The sequence below is a fragment of the Triticum urartu genome, chromosome 3A (assembly GCF_056163025.1).
Source record: "Triticum urartu cultivar PI428250 chromosome 3A, HENAU_Tu73, whole genome shotgun sequence".
Taxonomy (NCBI): Eukaryota; Viridiplantae; Streptophyta; class Magnoliopsida; order Poales; family Poaceae; genus Triticum; species Triticum urartu.
This window is the reverse complement of record NC_141875.1, coordinates 532,308,279-532,332,195: the sequence shown is the minus strand read 5'-3', so window position 1 is coordinate 532,332,195 and position 23,917 is coordinate 532,308,279. Positions and strand designations below refer to the sequence as shown.

General features: G+C 46.0%; 3 protein-coding genes across 3 annotated transcripts; 1 reads left to right on the top strand and 2 right to left on the bottom strand.

The window, feature by feature from the left end:
* The first annotated feature begins 4,276 nt into the window (after positions 1–4,276).
* LOC125544872 (putative indole-3-acetic acid-amido synthetase GH3.2) lies at positions 4,277–8,102 on the top strand. Its single transcript, XM_048708651.2, has 3 exons — positions 4,277–4,772; positions 4,933–5,034; positions 6,425–8,102. The coding sequence occupies exons 1-3, from the start codon at positions 4,423–4,425 to the stop codon at positions 7,806–7,808; spliced, it is 1,836 nt and encodes a 611-aa protein (XP_048564608.1). The 5' UTR covers positions 4,277–4,422; the 3' UTR covers positions 7,809–8,102.
* A 701-nt stretch (positions 8,103–8,803) lies between these two features.
* LOC125544873 (uncharacterized) lies at positions 8,804–16,140 on the bottom strand. The gene is made up of 9 exons (XM_048708652.2): positions 14,633–16,140; positions 14,372–14,419; positions 13,028–13,226; positions 12,681–12,918; positions 12,421–12,611; positions 11,018–11,253; positions 10,135–10,378; positions 9,936–10,043; positions 8,804–9,120 (listed from the first exon to the last, which is right to left on the bottom strand). The coding sequence occupies exons 1-9, from the start codon at positions 16,087–16,089 to the stop codon at positions 9,055–9,057; spliced, it is 2,787 nt and encodes a 928-aa protein (XP_048564609.2). The 5' UTR covers positions 16,090–16,140; the 3' UTR covers positions 8,804–9,054.
* A 3,555-nt stretch (positions 16,141–19,695) lies between these two features.
* On the bottom strand, positions 19,696–23,695 carry LOC125544874 (Cytidine/deoxycytidylate deaminase family protein). The gene is made up of 9 exons (XM_048708653.2): positions 23,353–23,695; positions 23,153–23,228; positions 22,380–22,419; positions 22,157–22,215; positions 21,941–21,978; positions 21,296–21,359; positions 21,166–21,219; positions 20,104–20,205; positions 19,696–20,028 (listed from the first exon to the last, which is right to left on the bottom strand). The coding sequence occupies exons 1-9, from the start codon at positions 23,565–23,567 to the stop codon at positions 19,966–19,968; spliced, it is 711 nt and encodes a 236-aa protein (XP_048564610.1). The 5' UTR covers positions 23,568–23,695; the 3' UTR covers positions 19,696–19,965.
* Positions 23,696–23,917: the final 222 nt, after the last annotated feature.

Below are 23,917 nucleotides of genomic sequence, written 5' to 3'. Positions count from 1 at the left end.
GAGCTCCTCTAGTACCCGGACAACGAGGTTCTTCGCATTCATCAATGCAGTCCTTCGTCCACCTTCTGTCTAATTACGCACCACTTACTGAATCCAAATATGCACAATGTGCAACCTCCTTTAATTATGAAGCAAGTCATTTAATTGTGCACCACTTAATTATCCCGCATAGGACAGCATATTCAATTCTTCATTTAGCGGGACTCGTTCTCTTCTTCTCACGTCATTATCCTCATCCTCCGCCTATTGATTGTCAAGCCGACTTATTGAGTTGACCGATAATAGGTAAATCCAAGAAGTATATAAATTGATGGTTTTGGCTCTAAGGGATGAGGTGATACTATTTTTAGTGATAACAGGAAGAGCCGGTTTATTGAGTTGACGGGTTTTTTTAGACCCAACACGGCAAGCATTGTGTAATTGCAATCGACCTACTCGGAGTGTAGTTTACAAAGAAGACGCTAATTTATTTATTTTCCTGCAACCTAATTGAAGGAAAGTGTGAAGCCGGTCGTCACGGGAGAAAATAATTTATATGATGAACGGACCAAAAATTCAGAGAAATGCATCTTGTTTTATTAGTAAAAAATAGGCATAGATAGATATATCCCTAAATAAGGTATAGATGGATATATAGATATAAATAGGACGCTGATAAGTGACACACGCGTGGCATGAACACATACACATGGCAACTCCGAACGTTTTTCATGACACGCTTAGTGGCGCGAGGATGGTAACTTTAGTAGTCAAGCATGGTAACTTTCTTTTAGAATGGCAAGTTACAGTTTTTCTATGAGTTCATTTTTCTTTTCAGATTGCAACTTTAGTTATAAAAAATGTCAGGGCAGGATTGTTTTGTATCACTCGTGTGGCGCTTATCATTTGGATATAAATATAGATATAGATACCCGTAAATAAGAAGATATAATATAGATATAGAGGTATTAGAACATCTCCAACAGCCGCACTAAACAAGCGCCGCGCCGCAAATTTGGCCATTTTAGCACGCGCGCAACCCGCCGGGTGTCTCCAGCGGCGCGCAATAACCGCGTGCGCGGTATAAGGAGTTGGGCGCGCTGTCCGATTCGCTATCTCGCATGGTGTATTTGGGGCGCCCGCTTCCGCGCGCGGCACACTCGAGTGCTCGCGCCGCACTCTCTTCTCTCCGCCTCCTACGCCCCACGCGCCGGCGCCGGCGAACTGCACCCCATGGGCGCACGCGCCGGCACCCCGCTCACCCCATCCTATAGCCGCGACCCATCCACCGCCGCCGCAAACCCTAGCGCGGGAGGCGTTGGCCTCGCCTCCGCCGGAGCTCCTCCGACCATCGGCCTCGCGCGCACCCTCTTCATGCCGCCGCGGATGACCTCGGCGGCGGGTGGCGTCGCGCCGCCCCCGCCCCGAGCCGCCCCCCCCCCCCCCCTCGAAGCTCCCCAATGCGGCGGCCGAAGAAGGGCAAGGCATCCGCGAAGAAGAACAAGGTGGCGGACAGCTCCGGCACCTCGAAGGCGAGGAGGAAGAAGCTTGCAGGGCGTGGGACGGGCGCGGCGGCTACCGAAGAGCCGGCGGCCGACGCGCACAACGTGTTCGACGAAATGCCCCCAAGGTAAAAAAAATCAACATTTCTTTTCTTGTTATTTTTTGAATGCATTCATATAGAAGCGTATTCACATTGTTCAAAAAACTTTGTAGTCTCAACGATGATGCATACATGTCAACTATGGGTGTTGGCTCCAACAATTCGCATTGGTCTCAAACCAATGACATGCATTTTGAAGACCATGAGTTCGAGGTGGACGAGGAGGGTGAGGGCATTGTCGACGCGCCAAAAGAAAGAGCGGGCAATTACACCAACACCGATGACATCTTACTATGCAATACTTGGTTGCAAGTGTCGAGGGATCCATCCGTTGGAGGTGATCAAAGTAGAGATGATTATTGGGGGCGGATGAAAGAACACTATGATGTTCACAACGTGAGTGGAATTGACCGCTCCGAGAGATCACTTCGGTCCCGGTGGTCGACAATCAACTCGGATTGTCAAAGGTGGGCGGCTTGTCAAAAGGCAGTTGACAAGTTGAACCCAAGTGGCACAAATGAGGACGATAGAGTAAGTGGCATTTCCATACATGTTCATCATACTTGTTGTTGGTGTTCGAAGTGCTAACTTGCTTTGTTTTCATGTAGTACCACATTGCACAAAACTTGTTCAAAGAAGAGGAGAGGAAAACCAAGAAGGGGAAGATCAAGAAAGGAAGGGTCTTTACCTTGCCTCATTGCTATAACGTGTTGAAGGATGATGAGAAATGGAAGAAGCATGAAGATTTGGATGATTTGAATTTGAGCAACAAACGCAAGCGAACAATTGAGTTGAATGATGATGAGGAGGAGGAGGAGGAGGAGGATGCATCAAGTGACGGCAAGAGAAGCCCCACACTCAACTCGGTTTCATACTCGAAGCTAAAACGACCGGATGGGGGCAAGAAAGACGCAAAAGAAAAGAAGAAGAGGAAAGGAGATGATGAGCTCAAAAATGCTATGGAAGCTATTGTGAAGGCAAGAAAAGAAGCCAACAAGGTGAGGAAAATGGCAAGGAAACAAGATGCCGCGGCCGAGGAGAGGAGGGTGGCGGCCGAGGAGAGGAAGGTGGCTTTGGAGGATAGGAAGGTGAGCAATGAGGAGCGAACAAGATTGTTTGAATGGGAGAAGCACTTGTTCTTCTTGGACACATCTAACCTCAATGAGGCGCAAAAGGAGTTTGTCAATCTTTCACGTGAAGAAGTCTCGATCCAAAAAAGAGCCATGGTTCGTGCAATGGGTGGCGGTGGCCTCGGCGCCATGGGTGGCGGTGGCCTTGGCGCCATGGGTGGCATGGGTGGCTTCGGAGGTTCCGTGGGCGGTTTAGGTGCCATGGGAGGCATGGGTGACTTTGGAGCACCCCCCCCCCCCCCCGACGCTATGGCCGCCATGGGAGGCATGAGTTTTGCTTCTCTCATGGGAGGCATGGGTGCACCTCCGGCCGCCATGGGCGGAATGTCTTTCGATGTGCCTCCTCACACATATTCCCATGAAGGTGCCGTTGAAGATCTTGCCAACACCGTCGGAGCTTCACGTGATGCGGTGCGCGATGAGGAGAGGGGGGAAGAATCATCTGCGGAGGAGGCAGAATCGTCTTCCGAAGATGAGGACGAAGACGAGGAGGAGGATTGATGTGTCTTTCGTTTGTATCTTGAACTTGGTTGGATGAACTTATGGGCATGATTTTGAACTTGTGGGCATGAACTTTTATTTATTAACTTGTTTGTGTGAAAATTTATATGTCATATTCATTACATTTTGAATATTTTCAAATTTATTTTGTGTCCAAAATTTCATATATGCAATGCTCCGGCGAGTCGCGTGCGCTGCATTTTAGCGCGGCTGTTGGAGCCAGCGCTGACGGCCGCGCAAAATCAGACGAACGGCGTGCGGCAAACTAGTTTTTAGTATGTGGCGCGTAGCGCGGCTGTTGGAGATACTCTTAGATATCTTCACGGTACGGAGTCAATCTAAGAAGTGCGGCGCCACGTCCTCATCAAGACTGAAAAGTCTAGGAACAGATTTCCTCTCTAGCAAAGAAAGACAGAAAGACAGGAAATATGCGAAACGCAAGAGATAGATTAAGATGCTGGAAATTCTCAAAAAGAATAGATCAAGATGCTGGAAAACGTCAATATTCGCGTGGAAACTCGTAATGACCGTCCGTTGCACCCCCAAATGGCTCGATCGGCCCACCCAAAGACAAGAAACCGCCCGTCTCTCCTTTCGGTCTCTGCCCACCCGCTCTTAGCTCAACTCGTTCTCATCGGATCGGACCGATCCATGGCGCGTCGACACCTATGCCCGGGCAGCAAAACCCCTGCCGCATTTTTCTATCCTATCGCCGCGTTAGTTTAATCGGAACGGTCGGGTAAATGCATGAGCCAGCCGGTAATCCAAAGCTAGCGAGACCATGGCGACAAGCGGAACCATCCAAGCCGAGCTTAGCCAGGGTTTGGTGTCTTCCAGCGCCTGAGTCGTGAGCGGCAATGGCCCCTGCCGGTCTCGCCGGCAGCGAGTCGCGTCGGGGGCCCCGCCGCCGTCCGACGTGGCCGACCGCGCGGCCCCACGTGCCCCCGCCGGGCTCGGCCAGGGACCTCCGCGTGGGCCACGCCTGCCTCCCGCGACGTCTGCATGGCTTCATCCCCTTCTCCGGTGCGCCGGCTCCCCTATATAAACCCCTCCAGCCTCCCGTAACCAACCGCCTCCTCACACACACTCCGCGAACCAAACCTTCCAGCCAGAGCAACAAGCCGGCAAGAAACACCCACCGACCCGCCCAGCAGCAGCAACAGAGCTCGGGCGACTCACTTCCTTCCTTGCTCGCTAGCTCTGCGCGCCATGGCTCCGGCGACGGCGGACGCGGCGGGGGCGGCGGTGGGGGGTCGGGTGAAGACGGCGCTGGGGGTGGCGGCGTGCGAGCGGGACGCGGAGAAGCTGGAGCTGATCGAGCAGCTGACCAAGGGGTTCGACGACGAGCAGCAGAGGGTGCTGGCGGCGATCCTGGCGCGGAACAACGGCGCCGAGTACCTCCGCCGGCACGGCATGGAGGGGTGCACCGACCGCGAGTCCTTCAAGGCCCGCGTCCCCGTGGTGACCTACGAGGACCTGCGGCCGGAGATCGAACGCATCGCCAACGGCGACCGCTCCAACATCATCTCCTCCCACCCCATCTCCGAGTTCTTGACCAGGCACCTCCCCCTCCTCCTTGCCCTTTGCGTGCTCCAGCCAGCCAGCACTGACTACTCCTCATTTAATTTCTCTTTGCTGGGTGAATGAATGAGTGGGCTGCAGGCTGGCTGTTTCATATCGTAGTGGGCGGTAAATTGACGTTTTACTTAATTAATGCAGCTCGGGGACGTCAGCCGGGGAGAGGAAGCTAATGCCGACGATCGAGGATGAGCTGGACAGGAGGCAGATGCTCTACAGCCTCCTCATGCCCGTCATGAACCTGTGCGTGCTCTCTTCCTCTCTTCTTCTTACTGTCATCTACTTACTTATTCTTGCTTTAATTTGTCTTCTTCCTCACCTTAATTTGGTTGATTGCACCGACGACTGGATTAATATTAATGTCCGTTCGATCGACCGCTCGATCTGCATATCCAAATTAAGACTTACTAGAGATGCTAATCAAATCCTATATATATTATCACAATTACCACATCACCTAGTAATAAGTCTGTATACACGGCTGGGCTGGGGTTCAGTTAAGCTCCTGGCAAGCTAGCTACATACATACGTATGGCAATCAATCATGAAATGGTCTGTTACGCATGCTAAAAATAACGGAACGGAACAGAAGAGACATGATGGAGGTAGCCAGCAGTCATGCGTTTGTGGCCTGCTTCCCTCCTGACCTCACCCGGGGCTTGGCTAGGAAACGCGGCAACTGCTGCCTGCTGGGTCGAGGTCGCTCGCTCGCTAACTAATCATGCATCCACACCGGGCCTAAAATAATGTGTTTGTATCTTAGACGCCAGTGATGCCTTGGGCGATCCCTCTACTTTTTAGGCGCCAAGATTCCTCCCCTCCCCCTAGCCTCCACTATTTGTAAGCCTCTAACGGCCGGGCCGGCTAGGCTAGCTTCCTTCCTAGAATAACATAACATTGTGGCGTTTCAAAGTCCATCGCATGATGCCTGCGTGCGCACGCACGTAACCGGCCGGGCCGGGCCGTTGGAGTGGCAAGGCGACAAGTGCCATATCTTCCATGTCCCGCCAGAATAGGCCACTGCAGCGCATTCGGAGAGCGGACAGGACCCAACCAACTTGCGCATATATACATGTAAACACAGAGAGAGATATGCGCGCAGACTGCATGCGCAAAAACAAATCCGTTTGCTTCCGTGTGCACCGTTCCAATACAAACATTGTTGTATATTTATGCGCGGCGAAAAGAACGGTGCAACAACTGCGCACTGTGTGTATTGATCACTTGGTCAAATGCTCCATTTCTTCATATGTATATGGGTCGTGTTAACATCAACCGATCGATGGATCGTTACGCCGGTGCATATATGAATATGATGAGGATCCTTTCCGGATCAATGATTAGCACTAGCTGGCTAGCTAGCTAGCTAGGCGTGCATCAAATTCAAATTGGGGTGGTACAAAACACTTTCTAGCTACTCCCTCCGTTCCAAATTACTCGTCGCAGAAATGAGTGTATCTAGAACTAAAATACATCTAGATACATCCATACTTGCGACAAGTAATTCGGAACGGAGAAAGTAGATCAAAAAAATTGGGGTAAAATTTAGAATGCAAAAAAAAAAAACATGATGGAGGAAGGAAGCATGGCATGCATGAGTGACTGATTGGACGAGAACGTGGCATGCATGCAGGTTCGTCCCGGGGCTGGACAAGGGCAAGGGGCTCTACTTCCTCTTCATCAAGTCGGAGACCAAGACGCCCGGCGGGCTGCCGGCGAGGCCGGTGCTGACCAGCTACTACAAGAGCGACCACTTCAAGTACCGCCCGTTCGACGCGTACCAGGTGTACACCAGCCCCACGGCGGCCATCCTCTGCACCGACTCCTTCCAGTCCATGTACTCGCAGATGCTGTGCGGCCTGCTGGTGCGCACCGAGGTGCTCCGCGTCGGCGCCGTCTTCGCGTCCGGCCTGCTCCGGGCCATCCGCTTCCTGCAGCTCCACTGGAAGGAGCTGGCCCGCGACATCGAGACCGGCACGCTCAGCGCCAAGGTGGCGGAGCCGTCCATCCGCGCCGCCGTGGCCGAGGTCCTGGAGCCCAACCCGGACCTCGCCGCGTTCGTGGCGGCGGAGTGCGGCAAGGACAACTGGGAGGGGATCATCACCAGGATGTGGCCCAACACCAGGTACCTGGACGTGATCGTGACGGGGGCCATGGCGCAGTACATCCCCACACTCAAGTTCTACAGCGGGGGGCTCCCCATGGCGTGCACCATGTACGCCTCCTCCGAGTGCTACTTCGGGCTCAACCTCCGCCCCATGTGCGACCCGTCCGAGGTCTCCTACACCATCATGCCCAACATGGGCTACTTCGAGCTGATGCCGCACGACCCGGAGGCGCCGGCGCCGGCAGTGTCCAGGGACGACCCGCCGCCGCGGCTCGTGGACCTGGCCGACGCGGAGGTGGGGAAGGAGTACGAGCTGGTGATCACCACGTACGCCGGGCTGTGCCGGTACCGCGTGGGGGACATCCTGCAGGTGACCGGGTTCCACAACGCGGCGCCGCAGTTCAGGTTCGTGCGGCGCAAGAACGTGCTGCTCAGCATCGACTCGGACAAGACGGACGAGGCGGAGCTGCAGGCGGCGGTGGAGCGGGCGGCGAGGCTGCTGGCGCCCTACGGGGCGAGCATCGTGGAGTACACGAGCGAGGCGGACGCGACGACCATCCCGGGGCACTACGTGGTGTACTGGGAGCTGATGCTCAAGGGCTGCCGCGAGGCGCTGTGGCCGGAGGCGGCGGTGTTCGAGCGGTGCTGCCTGGAGATGGAGGAGGCGCTCAACTCGGTGTACCGGCAGGGGCGGAACGGCGACGCCATCGGGCCGCTGGAGATCCGGGTGGTGCGGGGCGGCACCTTCGAGGAGGTGATGGACTACGCCATCTCCCGGGGCGCCTCCATCAACCAGTACAAGGCGCCCCGCTGCGTCTCCTTCGGCCCCATCATCGAGCTGCTCAACTCCAGGGTGCTCTCCAAGCACTTCAGCCCCGCCTGCCCCAAGTACGGCCCGCCCAACAAGTGACCGCCAACCGTTTGATCGATCGGTCGACGGATTATGGCGTCGATCGGTCCGTCCGTCCGTCCGTCCATGGCATTCAGATTCAGCTAGCATACATACACTGCTGCTGCTGCTACTAGTCGATCTGTCTACTAAAATAATATGTTGTGTACTAGTACCTGTTTGTTTGTTGTGTCCTGTGTGACAATTCCTAGCTACTTTTAATTGCTGTTGGCTGGCTCGTCGTCCGGTACTTATTAGATTGTGCTAGTAGTTACATTACATGATGCAACTATGGATCTGTCGTGTCATTTCTTATGTGGAGTCAAGTCAAGTGGCGTGCGTTTGTAATGCTAAGTTGGAAACGTCATTCTTGGCCGAATGCACAATAGACCGGCCTTGTCGGGTATCCATCCATCTCACCTTTCTTTGTTGACGTGCCTACATTACATACTCTATGTATGTTTTCTTCTCTCTGGTTCTGTTAAGAGGGAGCGACAGTATTCATCTCCAGCGGAGCATCGTCATACTACATACATACCCCTGAACAATATTCAGGTACTCCTCTTCTTTCAGGAATCACAATTATTACATTACATGCATGTCTGCCTGTTGTTGACTTAATTGATTGTACTATGGTACTATGTTAATGTTACACCACTCATTTTTTCTATATTTTTACAATATGATTCCTTTAGTTAAAAGAAATAAGGATAGGGCCACAACTTCCCGCTCCCAACTTCAGACAGAACTTCTAACTCCTTGTGGTTGCTCTCAATTCTGAAATAATATAACTCTAAACTTGTCTCAACCTACTATAAGTTGCATACAGATACAGAAGACAAATAAGAGAGTGGGACGCCGTGATTGTAATGTAACTTCTCACATGTTGACTGGGAAAAAAAAATTCCCCATGTACACTTGCCATTTTGCACATTTCAAGTTCAGAACACATTTCCTAAGGGCTAGAAGAGCAGCAATTTATTGGAAGCGTGGCACAATTTCAATTTCAATAGTAATAATAAGCAAAATGTCTCCATGACCTACATATAAAAACTTTGCAGCAATATAGAAAATATGCATATAGGTGTCTTCTAAATTATCAAGCATCAGGAAACAAGAAACCCCATATTACAACTACGGGTCCACATTCCATGTTGCACATTACATAGATGGTTGTGAGAATACCAAAGATGATTATTTAGATTTATTATTAGATATTCTAAACATGATCTTTGGCCTTGTGTTGCAGCAGGTGTCCACTGCACCTTCATCTCAGAACATCTGGAAGTCTTCTCAATTTTGGTCCATGCCCCAGGCGTTTTGGCTTTATATCCTATCTTAAATAATTGAAATGTCATGCACTGGAGTTCAAAATTAAAATAGCCATAATATTCAAAATGCCTAAGAATGAAGGGGATACTCATGAGTCACAATCTGCCCATTATAACTAGAAGCCCCTTTAAAAATAAACTGAATAAGGGTGGACCTATAGAAGGGTTAGCTACAATTTACCAAGAAAATAACCAGAAACTGGCCAAGATTAATCACAAGTAGACAGATTCGATATGTCCACAATGAAAATTCAATTTGTCTGTGTGCGTTACTTTGCAAACCTCTGGAAGTAGTATTTGCATACAGATATAATGGTCTACCTCTACTTGACCTTAACTGTGACTGTCTGATCTAATCCAGATTGGTTTATAAGAAATAACTTTATGATGCAAACCACCAAACAAGTGCAACCAAGTTAACTAAGACAATTTAAGCAAGTGGAGAAAGAAACATGGATAGTCTATATACCTATATACTACCCCTACATCTGCCTATTACTGATAAGACTCACATTTTCAGGGAGTAACTGGGCACATATTTACAATGCTTTTGGTTTAAACCTAGCAGTATCGATATTGATCTGATGTGATATATAAAACGTACACACATATGTCTGCTAGTAGTTGTCAGTGGGAACCACTTTTTGGTTTCTCCAATCAAATGTCTTAAGCTAGATACAAGATCAACACCAAAGGCATCAATCACAACCTTGTCGCTCTGTTCTTATTAAGAACATGAAAAAAAGCACATCAATAAATAAAATGCACATCCTTTAAAATGTCCAGAAAACAGTTTGTTGGGGCTATTGCAGGATACCTGGTCGAATATTGCTGTAGGGATCGCAAGTGTCGCCACTGCATTAGGGGCGTCTACTATTCCAGATATCCTACCCTCACATGGACAGCATGACAGTAAAAGATAGACCTGCATATAACCCAATGTTAATACTGTAACTTTTTAAGATAATGTTCTTCTAACATGATACTTGCAGGATGACAGTAAACATACTGCCTACCTGCTCCTTGGAGTACCCAAATCTGGAAAGATACTCAATGGCATTGAGAACTGCACGCTTGTACGCAACTGATGCATCAAGGAAATGCTGTTTCCCCGACTCATCAACACTGATGCCTTCAAAGACTAACCATTCTGAGAAACGTGGCTCCACCGGACCTATCTCAAAGATAGGATTCACATGAAGTGGTGTAGGACCAACAGGAGTCAAGTATTCCTTCATCCCACCTCTTATGATCTCACACCTGCACAAAATGTGAAGGTGAAATTAGTGGAATTTCAGAAGCACGGCACGAGAAGTAAAATCGCATGGACAGATTTTGTTATCTAACCAGCAAATTCAGCAACTCCTGCAAAATTGTTGAACTGCGAATTGCAATTTATTAGGTACGATATGAATTGCCAGTGTGGTTAGAAATAAGCAATGCTCTAGCGGAGGAGTCTGATCACACGAGTAATGCACTATGCCACAGAAGCATCAGCCTAAAAATGCCATGAAGACACGACGCACTAAACCAGTGTGGTGAGCCTGTAGGCCTTGTGGCGTAGGCGTAGCGTAATACAGCTTGATCCAATGAATACATCTTCTATGCTTCTATCTCCATCTGTTTATCTCTGCCCATCTGAATCTGACAAGTTTCAAACAAGCAGCTATGGAGATGCTTCCTGCTACTGTGCCGGTCTAGTTTCTTGATAAAGAATGGTGAAACCTAATGATGGGAGGTTCTCTCACATAATGGATCTGGGCTGTTGTGACTGGTTCTTTTGGTCGACTCTTGGAGTAAGAGGTCCAGCAAACAACCATGAGATACCAGATGCGTTTAAATAAAAGCTACTAAATGTAACAAGTATTGAAAAGTGTAGACAAGGACAAAGGCAATTACTTTAGCTCAAGGAATCCACTCATTTCTATTGCTCCGCAAAATGAGACTTCACCATCACCTTGGGAGAAGTGCATATCACCAGTACTCAGATTTGCTCCGTCAACAAATACTGGTAGATAAACTTTGGAACCTCTGCTTAGATTCTTTATGTCACAATTCCCCCCATTCTCTCTTCCAGGAATAGTTCTTGCTGCTTCATTTGCAATTTTTTGCCATTCAGCAGTCCCTTCTTGAATCTGCAAACATTGCATGCATTGTCAACATATCTATTTAACCATATACTCCCTCCGTTCCTAAATGTAAGTCTTTTTAGAGATTTCAATAAGGTTTGCATACGGATGTATATAGACATATTTTAGAGTGTAGATTCACTCATTTTGCTCCATATGTAGTCCGCATTGCAATCTCTAAAAAGACTTATATTTAGGAACGGAGGGACATTTAAACAAAGTATCGATGAACACAGGACTTGAGATTTCAGATTGCGAGTTTTACGAACCTGACCAATGAATCTGATATTTTTTCCTGGCTGGTAATTTATATTTTGGGAGTATAATATGTTCTGTCTACCTATGTGGTGGCGATATTCTTGGCAAGATCATTCCTATATACACGCCTGCTGTTGTATGGAAGCTTTACAGTACCTACATGAATCAACATTTCCTTCTGGCTCATGGCTAACAACATGCGTCAGGTCAATGACATCAGTTATGAACTTTTTCCGACTTGTTCTTTGACTGTGTGGTTGTTAGACAGACCTGGCCTGCCACCTATTTAAAGTTTATTAGAGATTGTCTCATGTAACTTGGCTGTATTATGGAGTTTATGGAAGCTAAGGAATGATATGTGTTTAAAGGGGTGCTGAGGAGCATGCTGCATGGACAAACTCGATGCAGTGATGGAAACTTCTATGCAACAATACGCAATCTCAGCTGATAGATCGCTGCATTTTTCTGGTGAAGAAGTGAGGTGAACAAATAAGGATCGCCTTGAGGGATCAAATGGCATGCCAATGATGATTCAGTTTCCAGGTGATAAAGTTGACTATTTTTGAGCTATGTGCTGTGGTCATCTCTGTTCACCGTCCGACAAAAACGTTTACGAGTATAAAACATTATGTTATTTTCCAAGTGGTGCCTGGACACCTTAAACTTCAATGAAGCGCAGATAAATCTGTCTGCCCCTGAGGTCCTTCACATTGTAAAATTAATGCCGATTTCATTAATGAAAGGAAGGAAGTTAGGAAGGAGGCCCCTGTTCTTTAACACAAATAGCTTATATCTCCTAGATTAATATCTGCGTGTAAAACAGTTGTACTGGAATTCTGAGCCACATAAGAAGATAAACTACTAATTATAAGTACTGCAGTTAAAGTGAACCATTCATGAGGCAGCACACCGTACCTTTCCAAGTAAGCAGTTGTCAGAGGTTGGTAAGCTAGCAAGGGGTCTCTGATGTAGAACTTCGCACAGTTTCAGAGACTCGTGACCTGTCTCGATCAATTTTCTTTCCCTGTCGTTCCATATATTAAGAAGTTCAACTGATGGTGCAGTTCCCACTATACCAGGATGAGTTAATCCCGGAAACCGGACACCTGGTATGCAGAAATGGAACTACTGAACGATCTAAAGCTGAAACGCTTCATTCACACAAGAACTTTTACCTGGTATCTGAGGGGAGTATGCATAAATTCCTTCAAAATACCAAATGGCTTTTCTTGCACTTGGGAAGTGGTCGGTTAAGAACCCGCCTCCATTATCCTTTTCGAATATTCCAGTATAACCCCACTCGTCACCAGGGAGCGGACCGAGGTTGCAGATCTCTACGGCAAGAAGATCACCAGGTGAAGCTGGAACCCCTTCAGCATCGACTATTCTAAGGGGGCCACTGAGATAATGAGTCTGTAGAAAACCCATATTCAGTTTGGCACAAGACTTGCTTTTGATGAGAAATACTACAATGAAGCGCACATAAAACAGCATCTCTTCCATAAAAAAATTGCATACTTACAATTGTGAGGTCCAGAAATTTGATATCATCTGCAGAGTCATCATCTCTAACCCGTCCTCCAGTCCAATCGACCATCTCAACACGGAATAATTCCCCTTCAGTTACATCAGCAACAGGAGGGATATCCGGATGCCAGCGGTTATGGAGACGAACCTTCTGCTCCCATGGCTTCTTCTTCACATCTATGGGCACCACAAGTCTGGGAGTCAGCGGAGCCATGTTTTGTTATGTACCTTCAGGGCTTCATCCTTTTGTAAGCTCTGTGCAGCTTTATACTGGCAACATATCTACTTTTATGAGTCACACTGGAACCAAACGAGCAAAGACAGAAAAATCCAGGGAAGACAACATTTTAGATATGCATCCACTTTGAAAGCACGCCGAAACATGAATGGTGGTGTTTCCAAGGATTAGACACATCTTTACCTAGCAATAATAGAGTAACTGGGTCACCATCAAGTAACAGTTTTCCAGCTGGTCCCTCAAATCTCTATAGGCCACTCAGAGCTAAGAAAATGAGATATTTTCTTGTCCAGAGCGGTACCAACCAACTTGTGTTGTCGTATTCATTTGTATTTTTCACAGGCTGCGTCATGGATGACTTATGCTACTGAGGATGCACATAGTTAGCTTTTATGGCAGTATTAAAATATTAATCTCAAGATGCATCCCGTCACAAATTGCAGAAGCCCTTAATTAGGAAATTGTGTCTCCTGCACCAAATCTATTTTACTAGCACTCCAGTTCAGAATAAGTAACATTTCGGAAATCTACATGGTCTTCAAGATGTAACTTTGACCACTAATTTCCACAATATGTATAAAACCAAGAAAATAATAATAAATTGGAAACCTTTTTAAGACAAATATGCAGATACGATTTTTCAGGTTTTCAGTCTAAGCATTTAAAACGGTATTGCTAGTCAAAGTTTTATTAGTTTGACTGAAGAGATAGTCAATTAGAAATGCCTTTGTTCAAAGAAGCAAAACTCTATAACTAATAATGGCAGTAAGTTACAACAATGCTCATTTTTGTTAGAGTGACGAGCAGCCTTGTAAACCTCAATATTACAATGGAGCCAAGGATGCAAATGTATTGTTTTTACAAATGAGCAACAAAAGTCCATTGCACGATTCAGATCGACAGCTCAAAGGTCGTGCTGCTTCTTTTTTCGTGCAAGGACCATAACCTGCAGGAGGCGTGTTTCCGAGAAAACTCAGAACTAAAGGATTTGTGAAATAAGAGTTAAAAGCTTTTCTTCTTTCCCCAAATATTAACATTTATTATGGATGACTATATGCACAACTATCAGCAGTAACTAACAAAGCTGTAGCCTTAACAAACCTTTTCACATCGAACCAAGCATGTGTGCCCCAAGCAATTCCAGTCTCATTGGCACCAATTCAACCATGATTTAGGAATCCCAGACGCATGTTTCTCAAATTCCTGCTCCCAAATCGATGTCCATGGTCTCAATTTCTCATCCTCACAACTTGGAGTGATAAGCAAGTTCTTGCTTCTCTACATGCACATCAATCCACCCTCCAATGTTCCTCATGAAACACATATAATTCATCAGTAATACGTTTCTTTGGCCTGTGTTACCGCACAAAAGATCCTTGGATCGGAAACATTGGCTTCGTGCTGCCAAATTTCGGTGACAACGGCCTGTCTCCTAACATCCTAAGGCTCCAGCCTGCATCCTTCCTCAATCCTTTCTTCTTCATCCACTGCAAGATCTCCTCAGCCTCCTGCCACCTCCCTGTCTCGGCATATAAATTTGATAACAGCACATAATGTGAAGCATTCTCAGGCTCTAACTCCACCAACCTTGTCATCACATGCTCACTCAATCGTGAGTCACCATGAGCCTTACAACCCCGCAACAGTAAGCCCCAGATGACTGCATTTGGCTGTGACATTGTCTCAACGACACTAAAAGCATCATCCAGGTGTCCAGAGCGACTAAGAATATCAACCATGCACCCGAAGTGCTTGATTCCAGGTCGAAACCCGTACTTTCCTTGTATGATCAGGTTAAATATTTTCCTCCCAATGTCAACAAACCCGACATGGGCACATGCACAAAGAACAGAGATGAGCGTCACTGCATCTGGCCGGACACCATCAGCCTCCATCCTATAGAACCACTGAAGTGCCATTGTGCCATCCTGTGCAAGAGCAAGCGCTCCAATGATAGAGTTCCAGGTATAGACATTCCTCTCGGCCATTTCAGAGAATACACGAACCCCGTCGACGACATGTCCACACTTCCCATACATATCAACGAGTGCAGTGCCTAATATAACGTCCAGCTCCCATCCCTGCTTCTGCACGTACTCATGGATCCAAGCTCCAGTTTCGATGGCACCATGGGCCGCACATGCGCCAAGCGCGGCGACCATGGTGACACGGTTGGGGGCAACAGAAGCAGACAGCATCCGCCGGAATGTGGCGAGGGCGTTGAAGCTGCGGCCGCGATTCTTGTATGAGGTGATCATGGTGGTCCACGCGACAACGTCCGGTTGGGCCATTTCGTCGAACAGCTGCTCGGCGTGGGCCAGGCATGGGTCGCAGGCGGCGTAACGCGCGAGGAGGGCGTTGCGGACGTGGAGGTCGCGCGAGAAGCCGGACTTGGCCACCCGAGAATGCACGGCCCTCAGGTCGCGGAGGGAGGAAAGGGAGGTGAGGAGAAGCGGGAAGGTGTAGCGGTTGGGGCGGCCGCCGAGGCAGAGGAAGCGGCGGAAGAGCGGGAGCGGGGAGCAGCCGGGCGCAGGGTGGAGGGAGCGGAGGATGGAGTTGAACAGGAAGACGTGGGGGCGGGAGAGGGAGGCGAAGAGGGAGAGCGCGGGGGCGAGGTGGCGGAGGCGGCCGCAGGCGAGGAAGAAGGCGGAGACGACGGTGGTGGAGCGTAGGAGAGCGGGTTCGCGGAGGATGGCGCCGCGGAGGGGCGCGAGCGCGGTGGAGGAGGTGCAGGTGTTGATCGCGTGCAGCGTGCGCGTGACGGTGGGAGCCGGCGGCGCGGAGGACGGGCGGAGCGGCGGCGGCAGGCGGGCGGGCATAACGGCGGGGTGCGTGGTGGTTTTTCCGCTTCGCACCGTCGCACGTCCAAACAGAAATCCCGGCCCTTGGGGTCAAACCTGATCAGACAGGGGACCTCCTATACCGCGACCTGCGCGCTGGGAAAGAAGCCAGCGCGCGATCTTGGGTCAACCCAGGTGCGGGGCGGGGCTCCCCTGTTTTTTATTTTTCGTTTAACTTTTTTGCTTCTTTATAGAAATTCGGGATTTCGAAAGAAGTTTAGAATTTCAAAAAATGTTCACTAATTATAAGAAATGTTAAATGATTCATAAATATGTTCATAGTTTCCAAAAAAAGGAATATTTTTTAAGAATAAAATTTGAACTCTTCATGAATATTTTTTGCATTTGGTGAAAAAATTAAATTCCATGAATATTTTCTTAATTTTATGAACAAATTTTGATATGCTGAAAATTTTGAAAAAAATAATGAACTGTTTTTAATTTGGTGAACATTTTTTGAAGTCAATGAACATAATTTTTAATTTAAAAAATGTTCGCCGACTTGAAAATGTTTGACTTTCAAGAAATTCTCAGCGATTTGAAAAAAATTTCCGGATGTCAAAAAATATTCATGAATTTGGAAAGAAAAAAGGATAAAGGATAAAATGTAAAAAATAAAAAATTAAAATTAAAAGAGAAAGGAAAAAAATAAAAGGAGAAAAATGAATGAAAAAACAAGAAAAAAACTGGTTTCCAAAACCGAAAATGAGTAGTTTGACCGGCCCAGGTGTACGCACCAAATAGGATCCCGTGTCAGATAGCCCGGCACGGCCCGGCCTGGATTAAACGTGCCAAGCACGGCACCGTGCCTGCCCGTGTGACAGGCCCACGCACGGCACCTATAGTAAATGGGCTAGGCCATGTATTATTCAACCTATTGGGTTGTTTTGGGCCTATATTCAGCCGAGCTTTGCTACACCTAGAAAATAGTTACGAAATTTAATATAAGGGATTAGTTGGCAGCTTTTGATTAGAGGGGAGGAGGTCCCACCTTGAAATTCAGGGGGGTGATGAGAGCAAGACATGTACCTACTCGTAAGACTAGTCACAGTGGGGAGTAACTTAGAGTAGTAACATGCGTATGTTACTACTCTATGTTACTACCTCCACAGTGGGTAGTAATATATGTGTTGTGTCATGCATCACTTCATTTATTAGGTTATAGACTCATCTCTTTCTTAATATGTGTGATGTTACAGTAACTAGCTATGTTACCACATGCCTCTCTTTCTTCATTAATTACATGTCACATCATCTATTTTGCCTAAATAAGTGTGATGTTACCACCTATGTTACTCCCACTGTGGATAGGACTACCCACAGTGGGAGTAACATAGGTGGTAACATCACACATATCTAGACAAAATAGATGATGTGGCAAGTAATAAATGAAGAAAGAGAGGCATGTAGTAACATAGCTTTTTGCAATAATGAAAATAATGCAAAAGTGCAAATAATTGAAAATATTAAAAAATGTTGGAGTAAATGCATTTTCCATGTTCTAAATATTGAAAATTTGTTTGTTTCCTGATTTTCACCGAATTTACAGTTTACAGTTTGTTTACACTGTCAAGTTTCAGTTTCAGTTACGAGTAAACTGTCAAATTTAAAGTTTACACTGACAAGTTTCAGTTTCAGTTAGGAGTAAACTGTCAAGTTTAAAATTTACACTCAGAAGTTTCAGTTTTAATTAGGTGTAAACTGTTAAGTTTAAAATTTACACTGTCAAGTTTCAGTTTCGGTTAGGAGTAAACTGTCAAGTTTCAGTTTCAGTTAGGAGTAAACTGTCAAGTTTAAAATTTACATTGTCAAGTTTACCGAAAAAGGCTCTGGCCCCGTTTTATAAATAAAGCAAACCACCAATGCCACAGAGTACCACAACAGAACACGCACGCCACACCCAGGTCTCACGACAAATAGTACAAATGGGGTTCCGCTGAGGGCACAGCCCAACACTGTCAAGTTTCAGTTTAAATTAGGAGTAAACTGTTAAGTTTAAAATTTACACTGTCAAGTTTCAGTTAGGAGTAAACTGTCAAGTTTCAGTTTCAGCATAAGGAGTACAACATTTTTATTCAGTTTCAGTTTGTTTCCGGTCAAGTTTAAAATTTACACTGTCAAGTTTAAGCATGTAAACTGAAAGTTTATTTAATCATGTTTAAGCAAGTTTAAACACTGACTAAATTTGTCATGATTCATACACTGACTAAACACTCACTAAATTTTTCATGATTCGTGTACTGACTAAATTTGTTTCAGCAAGTTTCACATGATTCATACTTGCAGGTTTCAGTATACAGCAAGCTTCAAAACCTGAATTTTAAGTTCAGCAAGTTGCAAACTACTCCAAGTATACAGTTACTAAATCATGTGACAACTGATTTTAAAACCTGGAGCACTCCTTTTGTCTGAATATTGTTTCAGTTTCAAGTACTCCAAGTATACGCAATATTGTTGTATACTCCAAGTATACAGCAAGTTTAAAACCTGGAGTAACACATGATCCAAGTATACAGCAAGTTTCAGTTTCAATTTTAAAACTGAATTTTGTCGGTTGTTTCAGTTTCAGTTTGCAGTGGAGTAAAGTTACATTGGACATTGTATCTGCGCTTCGTCTTGTGGATCATCTTCCTCTACTCGATCATTAACTTCCTCTTGTGGATCATCCTTCTTCTGGATCTTCAGGTACATCATCCTTTTCAAAAATCCTCCTCCTCTTGTGGATGACTAAAGTTCAAATCAGGCATCATCATCCTCCTCTTGCCGGCGAACTGAATGTGCAGCAATCTGACTTGTGGTGGAGGTGCGGATGCAGGACGCTGGAACTGCAGGTGCTGCCCGGTCGCTGGAACTGCAGGTGCCTGCTGATGTGGCGAAGGAGCGCGGCTTGAGCCTGGAGGGCGAGCTGGTGGACGGCGAGCACGGGCTAGGCGCTGGATCGCGAGCACAGCCTCAGGCGCCTGGAGCGCAGGATGAGGAGAATATGGAGCGCGCTGGAGAAGGAGCTGCGACGAAGATGTAGCGCGCTGGAGGCAGAGCTGCGGGGAAGAAAGACATGTGCACGTCTAATTTGAACGATAGGGGGTGTAACAGCAAAGTTGACTTTGTGTACAAAAGTCTGTCTCCCAACGCGTCACTTGTTTCGTTACGGAGGGAATATCACACAGGTACAGATAGGAGGACCTATCACAATTTACTACTCCCTCTGTCCTAAAATAAGAGGGTGTTTGTTTTCAGGGACTTATTGGTTTAGGGACTTAAAAAAGTCTCTATAAGTCCCATCTAAACCAAACAGGAGGGACTTATAGGGACTAAGTGGGCATTTGGGACTTATGAAATAAGACTCTCAAGAAGGGACTTATAGTTATAATATGGTCTTTTAGTCCATGTTAAGTCTCAGGAACCAAACAGGTAGAGACTTTTTAGGGACTTGAGACTTATAAGTTGAGACTAAAAAAAGTCCTAGGACTTATGAACCAAACATGGCCTAAGTACCTCAACTCTAGTACAACTGTGTACTAAAGTTAATATAAAGTTGAGACACTTATTTTAGAACAGAGGGAGTACAACGAGAATCGACCGTAGTGAGAGTTAAATCATGGGTGCAACCACAGTTTACAGAAGAATGGTTCATGATACTGAGCACATACAAATTTCGCAAGAGGATGCAACTAGTTACGGGTGCTTTTCTCAACCTAGTAATTCAACTGACTACAATATTACAACAGCTAGGCCCCCGGGGGAGTATACAACTGTTAAGGCATGATTACAAAACATGACAGCCTTTGAATGACTGACATAATTGTTAAGGCATTGGTGCACATTTGCATTACCTAAGGGCGCACAGTTCATTGATTAGACCCTTGGACCCTGAAAGTTGATTGGTATTTGTGCCATTTGTGGCTGATGCTTCCTGACCTGTGAGAGATGATGCATAAGAATGTAACCCATGCCAAAACAGTGCTTATATGAGAAATGATCAAATGTCAGTACCTTCACACCAGCCATTGATAATAAGTTGTGAGAAGCAACATAAACATGATCTGAGTTGTCAATCCTTTTCTCTACAAAATAGATGACTTCAGATACACCTGACTGCAACAAAAAACAGCACAATGGTTAGAACTGGGTAGATTATTTTCCTTTTACGTGAGCACAGGTAGAAGCTACTTCCACATAAAAATAGTGTGAGTAGTTATTTTTGTTGATTAAAGGGGGGATAATTACCAAGTGAAAGGTACAAACAGTAATTTCATATTTCAGAATTTGCATGGTAATTGTTTTCTGTATATTTAAGGGAAATAGTGTAACATGAAAACTGCTGACTGAAACGTCAGACCAGTAAATCATTGTCAAATGTAGAGTCTTTGCACAAATTAGACTTATAGATTTTAAATGGCAACGTTTGTAGTGAACCAGAATGGTTTGATTAAAAAGGGCAGCCCAGTGCACGTAGCTCCCGCTTGCGCAGGGTCCAGGGAAGGGTCCGACCACTTACGGTCCTACCAGAATGGTCAGATTAAACGTGAAAATATTATGTAGTACTCCCTCCGATCCATAATAAGGGCCTCTTTGATTCATAGGATTGCAAAAACACAGGAATAGGGAAAACATAGGATTGGAATGGCATGTCCATTGGATCCCTATAGGATTTGAGTTTGTTTCATTGTGTCACGGGAAAAACAAAGGAATTCTTCCAAGAGGTTGGAGTGGATGTTAGAATTCCTACGAAATGTAGTACAAATGAATCCTTAGGAAAAAATTCCTACAGGATCCTATGAATCAAACGACCAACGTAGGAAAAATTCCTAAGGATTCTAATCCTTCAAAGATCCTATGAAAATCCTTTGAACTAACCTTTATTCAAAACTGCGACACTTATTTTGGATCGGAGGGAGTACAAACTTAGGTGCACATTTATAGAATCCGTGTTTAGAAATATAGAGAAACTTGTAACGAAGAAAATGTGAGGTTTGAATGCATTTCATCAATGTTTGAGTGAAATTCTGACTCCAAAATGACAAAAAAACATGTTCATTTACTTTAGGTACTAACCTGGATGATAATCTTAGCACACTCATTACAGGGGAACATGGTGACGTATAACTTCTGCAGTAGAAGGGGAACAATAAGGCATTCGTTGATGACTAATTAAAGAATGGAGAAGGAGAACGAAATAGCAAACCTGTCCAGCCGCTGAAGCATGGTTTGTATTTAAAATAGCATTAACTTCAGCATGAACAACATAGCTGCCAAGAAGTAAAAAAGGGTTAGATTTGAACATCTAGCTGCTATAAGAAATTTTGTGGAGGACAATGCATCATACCATAGCATTTAGCAAATGCATAGAGATCATAATTTCATAGCAATGTTAGAATTGCTACAATATCTCGCAGAAATATTAGACAACAGACCTCTTTTCTGTTTATAACAATGTAAATCAGGCAATAAAATTTACATTCTCCAAAAAAAATGGATGACAACATAATGAAGTGGCAAGATATGAAGGGTTGACAGTTTTGCAAGTAGCGAGCCAGACAATTGCTAACCAGCAGTGCAGCTATATTGCTTGTAAGATCAACTATTGCTTACACAAAATTAAGGTAATCAGAGTTTCTTTCACAATATAGCACAAAACAGAAAGGGTTATCTGGTGGGTTTTCTGAAAAACACCCAGTTATTTAGTAAATTCGAATTTTATTAAAGTTGCAATTCTTTTCTGCTAATTAGATGTGCTTACATGAGCTTGTTTTGTGATGAATGTGCTTACATGCGTTATTTCCCAAAACTGAAAGCAACAACCATTTTACTGAAGAAATTCATAACTTACGGATATTTTGTCTCCAATGGATCCCCTCTTGCAGATTTCTGCAGTAGAAAAGTAATACAAAGAAATTAATATGTCAAATCTATTTAATTGGATAAAAAAATGAACACCACATGAGAAACTTAAATTTACACTAGCATCAATAGAGCTTCACTAGTTCTTATTAGTGAATGGACCTCAACTTACAGCCCTTCTAATTAAAGCTTCAAAGATAATTACCTTTGCCCAAGGAAGCTTATCGTCCGAACAGCCTCTTGGGAATCCATTGTAGCCAATACCTGTTGGTAAAAACAGTTGAACTATATTATCAAAAGATGACAAACTATGGCACTTGGCCTATCACAACAATCCTTGTACTTTGCTTATCATTACTGCAGCCATCAATTAAAGTTCTGGATAAATCAAGTTACATATCATAAAGCAGCTTAGCCTCCATCCTTACCTAGGATAATGCCCTCTTGGCTAACCAAGCAAGCGCCAACCTGCATAAAATGGATTTTAGGTAAAAAAATCATAATGTTTGACAAATAAAAGTGAACAAAAAATGAAAAATCTTACATGATTTGCTACTTGCTACCTTATGTTGAGATTTATTTTTATGCCACATTCACTGAATAAATGATGTCAAACAAACTTTCAATACAATCAACAGGACTGTCAGTGATCCCTGATATTGCTGCTTTGTGTGAAAAGCTCAAAATCACTATAATAGTTTTAATTTTGAAAGGCTGATCAACTTTTCATTGAGTCAGCCTAGAATGCAGTCGGCCAAAGTTGCACAGATATTGATCAAGCCCCCCCCCCCCCCCCCCACACACACACACACGCACACCAGCACACGCGCGGTTGCGACCCAGCTCTAACTCCAAAGTCCCGTGGCGGCTCCACCTCACGACCCTAACTCCCTAAGCACTCCAGTTATGTCTCCTCTTTCAGCTCCACTACCACATCACCGTCGCTTCCAGCTTGCAGTTCACCGGCATGAGTTTGGCGTCAACTCTGGTTTGGAAGGGAAAACAAAGCCAATTGCCTAATGGCAAATGAATTATTCGTTGCAGTGGCTAGAGACAGCTGGTCGGCCACGTTCGGACATGGCTTTCCCATTATCTCACGCAGCAGCAGACTACCGGTTTCATTGAGGAATTTCTACGAACAGACTGAGCGCAAACACATATTTAGGATATTTCGACAGGCGTCAACAGAGATGTGCCTCACCTGCCGGTTAGGATCCTTTGAACGCTCGGCTGAAAGGAACGCAATCGCCATGAAGTAGTCGTCCCATGAGATGAACCTGCAACAAGAACCCCAAAAAATAAAAACGGGGGCACAAATCCTCCCAAGCTTAACAAGAGCGGCAACCAAGATACGCGAGGCGGCGAGGGGCGGTGAAAGAGGGCCCGGCAAAGGGGACTAACCCTTCCCTCTTGGTGGTTTTGAAGGGGTCCTGCGCTGGCGGATGCCTGGCGGCGCAGCCGTTGACGGGGAGTGGCTCGGTGCACGGCGGGGGCGGGGGCGGGCTCTGGGGCTTGGAATTGGTTGCCGAGTAGGAGTACAGGAGCGCGGCCGCGGAAGCTACGGCGCCTGCGGCGGCCGAGATGGACGCTATGGCGAGATCCCTCGTCGAGGCCATCGCTCGTCGACGGCTAGATCCGGGGCGGAGCTCCTACCTACGGAACGCGGGAAATTTTGGGGGGGGCGCTTTCCTTTCCTTCCCTCTTCTGTTAGACTTTTCCCGCGTCGAGATTTGGAATAGTCTGCTCGTCCTTTTTATGGGCTAATATTCGGTCTTGCCGGTCTGGAATTGCTGATGATTTGTATCCATAAGGTGGGCCCTAGGGGCATCTCGACAAATTTCCGGGCCGGCCCATTAGTGTTCCAAGACCTGATTCCTGATTTTGCGAAGGTTCTTTTTCCGGTTTTGGGAAGGTTCTAGAAGGTCTTCTACAAAAAGGAAGGTTCTAGAAGTTTTTTTTACTTTCT

Coding starts and splice junctions, on each gene's coding strand:
- LOC125544873 (XM_048708652.2), bottom strand. CDS start 16,089: ATGCCCGCCCGCCTGCCGCCGCCGCTCCGCCCGTCCTCCGCGCCGCCG. Junction 10,379..11,017: donor AGTGGATTCCTTGAGCTAAA/GTAATTGCCTTT, acceptor CATTTTGTGCAG/GTGTGAGATCATAAGAGGTG. Junction 9,121..9,935: donor CTACAGCAATATTCGACCAG/GTATCCTGCAAT, acceptor TATTTAAGATAG/GATATAAAGCCAAAACGCCT.
- LOC125544874 (XM_048708653.2), bottom strand. CDS start 23,567: ATGGCCTCGACGAGGGATCTCGCCATAGCGTCCATCTCGGCCGCCGCA. Junction 23,229..23,352: donor AAAACCACCAAGAGGGAAGG/GTTAGTCCCCTT, acceptor TTCTTGTTGCAG/GTTCATCTCATGGGACGACT. Junction 20,206..21,165: donor GTGCTAAGATTATCATCCAG/GTTAGTACCTAA, acceptor TTTTTGTTGCAG/TCAGGTGTATCTGAAGTCAT.
- LOC125544872 (XM_048708651.2), top strand. CDS start 4,423: ATGGCTCCGGCGACGGCGGACGCGGCGGGGGCGGCGGTGGGGGGTCGG. Junction 4,773..4,932: donor ATCTCCGAGTTCTTGACCAG/GCACCTCCCCCT, acceptor TAATTAATGCAG/CTCGGGGACGTCAGCCGGGG. Junction 5,035..6,424: donor CTCATGCCCGTCATGAACCT/GTGCGTGCTCTC, acceptor GCATGCATGCAG/GTTCGTCCCGGGGCTGGACA.